The sequence below is a fragment of the Acomys russatus genome, chromosome X (assembly GCF_903995435.1).
Source record: "Acomys russatus chromosome X, mAcoRus1.1, whole genome shotgun sequence".
NCBI lineage: Eukaryota > Metazoa > Chordata > Mammalia > Rodentia > Muridae > Acomys > Acomys russatus.
Window position 1 is genome coordinate 78,209,387 of NC_067169.1, and position 6,919 is coordinate 78,216,305.

The 6,919-nt window shown below is 44.0% G+C and overlaps 1 protein-coding gene across 6 annotated transcripts in view; it reads left to right on the plus strand.

The window, feature by feature from the left end:
- Nucleotides 1-4,872, plus strand: part of Gprasp1 (G protein-coupled receptor associated sorting protein 1) — a 55,337-nt gene extending 50,465 nt beyond the window's left edge. For all 6 annotated transcript variants that reach the window (XM_051141352.1, XM_051141356.1, XM_051141355.1 and 3 more), the window contains one exon: nt 156-4,872. In XM_051141352.1, the coding sequence (XP_050997309.1) occupies nt 466-4,515 (4,050 nt within the window). In that variant the 5' untranslated portion in view covers nt 156-465 and the 3' untranslated portion in view covers nt 4,516-4,872. The remainder of the gene's footprint in view (nt 1-155) is intronic.
- The last annotated feature ends 2,047 nt before the right edge of the window (nt 4,873-6,919 follow it).

Sequence of the window (6,919 nt, forward strand, 5' to 3'; positions counted from 1 at the left end):
CTGTCCCTGTTTTCCAGCAGGCAAAAGGAACATAGGGATTTTTCTCATGGCTGGTCTGTGCCAGTCAGCAGCATGCATCCGTGTCTCTGTGTAAGTTTCTACAGGAGGCAACAGGACTGTGTCAGGCTGATGGCCGCCTTCTTTTCTTCTCCTAGATCACCTGTGGTGGCTGCTTGCTGGTGCTGGGCTTGCTGCTGACCTGTGCAATCAACAGGTCTGAGGCCACTTAGGAGCTCTCCAGTTTCCTCCAGCTTGGTGTCACCTCTTCTGCACTGTATCTGTGTTACTGACTGGGACTGCTTGGGTAGGAGTCTCACTGGTGCTGGATTGTCACTCCAGTCTCATTCCTCTTAGTCTTGTAGCCTGATTTACCAAAGAGTGTTGTGAAGACCAATCCTGTAACAGGCCTAGAGAAGGCTTACTGTTGTTAAGGGGTATACATTGGAGATTTCTCTAACTTACACTATGACTGGGACAGAGATTGAGGCTGGTGCTAAGGCAAAGGCTGAAAATAAGCCCAGGGATGAGAATGCAAATGTTGCAGAAGTAGAGAATGAAGTCCCTTTGGTGGTCAGACCCAAGGTTAGGACACAAGTAATGACTGGAGCAAGGCCCAAAGTGAAGCCTAAGGCTACACCTGGAGCAAGACCTAAAAATGAAACTAGCTCAGCAGGTGGGGCATATGGTAAATGTAAGCCCAAGCCAATGCCTGTTTCACGATCGAAGAATGATGGTCAAGCCTGGGCCCCGAGTAAGTCTCGGCCAGAATCCATGTCAAAGATGGGAAAGCAGTGTCAGATCAGTGCTGCAGAGTCTTCACTGGTCAGTCCCAATTCTGGGGTGATTGCTCAAGCCAAGTGCCCGTCTGTAGATAGAGAACTTGTTACTATGGACACTGAGAGTTTCCCCAAAAAGGCAAATTCTCCAGCAAGATTCCAGCCTTCATTTGGTTCAGAGGAGGGTACCAATATGGGGTCCTGGTACCGTCCCAGGCCTATCCCCAAAGGAGAGGTATATGAGAATTCTGATTTCAAATGGGCAGATAAGCCCTCAGGAAGTTCCTCCTTCTGGAATAGAGATGAAAGCAGTACAAGGTTTCGTCCTAGGAAAAGCATGAAGGCCAATACCAGGTTTAGGCACATGGCCAAACAGGAGGCAAATGCTATGCCCAGGCCCAAAAACAAACAAGAGTTCTATAATATTTCTAGTTCTGATTCTGAGGATGAGTCTGTTAAGCCTCCCTGGTTCTGGGCCAAAGAAAAGACCAAAGTCTGGTCTAGGCCCAAAGAAGAGCCCAGTAATAGGTCCTGGTTTAGGTCTAAGAAAGAAGTCCGTGTTGAATCCACCTCTGGGTCAGAATGCGAAAATCATGCAAAAACTTTGTTTTGGTCTGGAGAAGAGGCCAAATTGAGGCCCAAACCCAGAGCCAGGAAAGGGGTCACTATGAGGGCCAGGCACCAGGCCAAGCGAGAAGCTTATAGTGACATCATGTCTGGATCTGTAGATACAAATAAGAAAGAGCCCTGGCTCTTGCCTGAAGATAAGGCTAGTGCATTTTCAAAGCCTAAGACAAAGAAAGAGCCCAGAACCAGAGCAATGCCAAAGGAAGAAGTCAAAGCTAAGGCCAGAGCAAGTACCAAACAAGAAGCCAGGCCAGAAGAGGAAGTCCTCATTGGACCTTGGTTCTGGGATACCCAGGAGTCCACTATGGTGGATAGGGTAGGCATTAAGTCCAGCCTACATGTAGAGGAAGAGCCCATTGTTGGAGATTGGTTCTGGAGTGAAGAAGAAGCTGGTGTGGACTCTGAGACCTGTCATAAATCCAGACCAAGGGCTAAGGAGCAGCAAGTTAGTTTCTCTTTAGGGTCTGGGAAGAAGACCAGTATGGAAAATGGGCCCAAGACTCCCTCTAAATCTATGCCAGTAGCTAAGGAGGATGAGCTCAGTGTTGGGTCCTGGTTCTGGCCTGATGATGAAGATGTGAGCTTACAAGCTGATGATGAGTCCATTTTTGGATCTTGGTTCTGGGGCACTGGTGAGAAGAGTTTGAGATCTGTTGCAGTCGGTTGTGAGAAGATGCCAAAGCCTGAGGAAAAAGAAGTAACCGATTCCTGGTTCTGGTCTGGAGAGGTCAATGCAGAGGCTGAAGAACAGGCCAGGTCAGCATCTACAAAAGGGACAATCTTTGTGCCTTGGTTTTGGTCTGAAAAGCAGGCACATGTGGATTTAGGAACTGAACCTTGCTATGACATCATGGCAGGAGCTGAGGAGGAACCCATAATTGGGCCCTGGTTCTGGGCTAAAGTAGATAATAGTGTGGAGGCTGAAGTTAACAGTAAGTCTAGCCTGGAGGATGAGGACGAGCCCATTATCTCGCCTTGGTTTGGGGCCAGAGAACAACCCAATATGAAGTATTCAGCTGGTGCGAGATGCAAGCCTATGGCAGAAGCTGAGGGTACTAATAAAAGGTCTGACTTCTGGGGAAAAGAACCCTGTCTGTATCCTACCAATCGAGAAAGCTTGAAATCTACTCTGGGAGAGAAAGAGGACACTGTTGATTCATGGCTCTGGTCCAGTAATTATCCAAGGACAGCGGCCATGGTAGGGTCCTCCTGGTTATGGGCTCCAGAAGAGGGAAATATAGATGATGAGACTGGAGAAGAGATCAAACTACCAACTTTGGAGGACAATGTATTCAATTCTTGGTTCTGGAAGGAAGATGAAGAAACCATTGTAGAGGCTACCAACAGAGCAGAGCCCAAGCCAGAAGCTGATGAGGGAGATGCTATTGGATCTTGGTTTTGGGCTGAGAATGAAGACAGGTTTCAGCCAGCCACTGAGATTAACGACAAAAACAAGGTAGCATCTGAAGAGGACGATACAGTTGGATCCTGGTTCTGGGGCAAGGAAGAGGCCAGTCTAAAGGCGATGAGAAGGAGCACTTTTGACTCCACTTCCGGAATTAAGGAGAAGAAAGTTACTGGGTCATGGTTCTGGGCTGAAAAGGCCAAAATAGGGCCTGGATCCCAAACAATCGAAACTGGGTCGGAAACTGAAGAGGAGGCAATTTTTGAGTCCTTGATCTGGGCTGCAAAAAAGGACAATATAAAAGCAGGAGTAAAGCGTGTGTCCAAGCCAGAGGTTGAGGGTGAAATGATTGTTGAGTCCTGGTTCTGGTCTAGTGACAAGGCCACTGAAGAATCTGAAACTGTGATTACTAGTGAGGCCAGTCCAGGAAAGGAGAAAGGGTCAGTTGTTGAGTTTGGAGCAAGAGCAAAAGATGAGGTGATTAATAAGACGGGCACTGGAGATGATTGTAAATCTAGTCCAGAAGCTGAAACCATAGTGGGATCCTGGTTCTGGGAAGGAGATGAAACTAGTTTTGAATCCAACCCTGTCCCTGTGTGCAAAGCCACCTCTGAGCCTAACTCTTCAAGTGAGCAGGAACCTGACCCTTCCCGCAGACCTCAGAGCTGGGATGAGGTCACTGTCCAGTTTAAGCCTGGTCCATGGGGAAAGGCTGGCTTCCCATCCATAAGCCCCTTAAGATTTCCAAAAGAAGCAGCTTCTCTGTTTGCTGAAATGTTTGGGGGGAAACCCAAGCTTGTGGAAGTTGGTCCAGAAGGAGAGCAGGAATCTTCATGTCAGTCTGGACCCGAGTTCCCATTTCAGTATGATCCCTCTTACCGGTCAGTTCAGGAAATCCGAGCGCATCTTAAGGCCAGGGAAAGTGCACAGCCTGAGAGTTGGTCTTGCAGCTGCATCCAATGTGAGCTTAAAATTGGTTCTGAGGAGTTTGAGGAACTGCTTTTACTAATGGACAGAAATCGTGATCCTTTTATTCATGAAATATCTAAAATTGCAATGGGCATGAGAAGTGCTTCTCAGTTTACCCGAGATTTCATTAGAAACTCGGGTGTTATCTCACTTATTGAAGCCTTGCTTAACTATCCGTCCTCCCGAGTTAGGACACGGTTTTTGGAAAATATGGTTCGCATGGCTCCACCCTATCCAGATCTAAACATGATTGAGACATATGTGTGTCAGGTTTGTGAGGATACCTTTGATTCTAACTTGGATTCCTCTGAGCAGTTGTCTGGATTGACAATGATTACACACCTCAGTACTACTTCTGACTATCACAAAGTGGTTGTCAACTATTTGGCTGGGTTTTTCTACTTACTGAATGCAGGCAATACCAAAACAAGGTTTCATGTTCTGAAACTGCTACTGAATTTGTCTGAAAATCTTGTCATGACAAAGCGCCTGCTTGTTTCTGACTCAGTGTCAGAATTTATGGCCCTCTTTAATAGGGAGGAGTCAAATGACAACATTCGACTTATTTTTGGAATATTTGACAATATCAGTAACAATATTCAAAAAGAAGCACTGTTTGAGGATGAGGATGAGGATGTGGTGGTGGTAAATTTTGAACCACTTATTTCTGCATTCCGTGAGGCTGAAAAATTTGCTAAGGAGCTGAAGCGCAAAATTGACAATCCAAAATCGCCCTGAAGCAGAACAGAAATACTAAATATGATTAACCATTTGCCTCTGATTGTCCTTGTGCTCCTGAGTCATATGACTCTCAAATGATGCTTTGGTTTCACAGTTGATGGATGCCGTGTTTCAGTGTACCCCCTTTAATGCTGGTGGTAATTTTACCCAACTCTGTGTAATCTGTATCATTGTTCTTATGCCAAATGAATATACAAATGAAAATACATTTGTTGATGACACTTGTTTTGTTGATTGTGATGTTGAGTATGTGAGTTTAAAGTGAACTGAGCCGTTGTAAATAAGATACCCTTCTTGTTGTTGTTCTCATGTATATTTGAGTCTTGTGCTTCAATAAAGTTCTGTGTTAAAGTTGGCAGAAATTTCCCCTTCACTGTAAAATACAGACACAAAGAGTACACATGAACACACATAGATAATGTGCTTGTTACAAGATTTTTTTTTCAGCATTAAATCTCAAAGGTTGGAATGGACTTCAACTCAGAGCATATTTTAGAGAGGACTCACTTTAAGTCATGCTCTAGTATGGCCTATAACACGGTAAAAAGAAAAGCACGGGGCAGGGAAAAATATATATCCCTTCCTGTATTAGGTGAGAGAAGTATAAATTATATTGAGAATGAGGTAAATTTTGAAGAGCAAGTTGGGTTTTGCTGTTCAAAATACTGTGTTCAGAATACAATCAGTACAATGCAGAGGGTAAAAGAACAGAAAGCACAAAAATTTAATTCAATCAAGCAGATGATTAAGTCATAATGGTTTTGCCATCACTTGGAAAGAGACTGTGATGCACCAATGGGGCTGGGGAGTGGTTCAGTTTGTAAAGTGCTTGCTTTGCAAGCATAATGTCCTCAGTTAGAACCCTTATCACCCACATAAAGATTGAGAGATACTCGTGTATGCCTTTAATCCTGGTGCTGGGAGGCAGAGACTAGAGGTTCCTAAGGTCTTTCTGCCCAGCTAAGCTAGCCAGTCTGTGAGGTTGAGGTTCTGTGGGAGACCCTGTCTCAAAAATGAGGTGGACAGCAATAGAAGAAGAAATTTGATATTAGTCCTCTGGCCTCAGCACATGTGCGTATACATACACCACATACGTAAAACACATAAACTCAAGTGTTGAACTACTGCTTCTAAAACACACTATAAGCCAGAATCCTTTCCATAATTTGTAAATTGTGTGCATGGAAAGGACGAGGGGAGGGTGTGGGAGGAATTGGAGAACAAAGAAAATATCAAGTTTGTGGTATGAAAAACAAGTGTCTAAAGTTAACAAGAATAATTATATTTTTAAAATGTAGGTGGGACAAATTTAGTCAAATTGTATTACTAGTATATGAAAAATCAACAGTTATACATAAAAAATATCAAAGAAATAGTGATGTACATCTTCAGAACCAGCTTGTCAAAAGCACAAAATTATCTAAAAACAAAAATTATTGAGCCAGGCGTGGTGGTGCATGCCTTTCATACCAGCCCTCGGGAGGCAGAGGTAGATGGGTTTCTGAGTTTCAGGCCAGCCTGGTCTACAGAGTGAATCCAGGCCGGCCAAGGCTACACAGAAACCCTGTCTCGAAAAACAAAAAAATAAAATATTGTTAAAATCCCAAAGCTTATTGATTCATTCCACACTTTTTGTTGTTGTTTCTTGATGTGTATTGTATCCTAGGCTGGCCTCAAACTTAGTATGAAACCAAGACTCACCATGAACTTCTAAGGCTAGGATTATAGATGGCTATATATAGTTTCAGGCAGCCCTGGAATTGACCAAGGACTTCCTTCATGCATGATAAGCAAGTACCGATTTCCCTTCCCAGTCCCACACAATGTAACTTTAATTCACGAAAGTTACAGCATAAATTCAGGCAGGTATTATACAGCAAGGTCCAACATAGGAGGAAGTTTATAACAACTTAAGTATTTTATTAGCATATATGATAATTTGCTTCCTAATGATATTTTATACATGAAAATAATGTATTTTGATCATATTCATCCCCGTTACCTCTTCCACTCCCACTTGCAATGATCCCTTTCTTTTAACCAAATAGCCATCCCACCTTTCAAGTTCTTGCTTTTTGGTAATCTGGTGAATTTAATTAAAGTTACTTACAGGAGCATGGGCAACTTTGTGGTGTTTACACCATGCTAAATATGCCTCTTATGGCCCCAGCAACTATTAACTGCCTTTAGAACCTTAGACGGGAGGTGGGGAGTAGGGAGGTGGGGCGGGATCTTGTTAGTTCTTCCCCCAAGGGAACATTAATTAATTAAATCCTCAGGGAAGGACAAGGCCTTAACAGAAACACCCCTCAGAGGCACACGGCTTCTGAGAATTCCAAAGTATGGTAGTCCTGTCCTGTCCTGCCCAGAAGGCAGCATTTCACAACACCCCTTCTTCCAC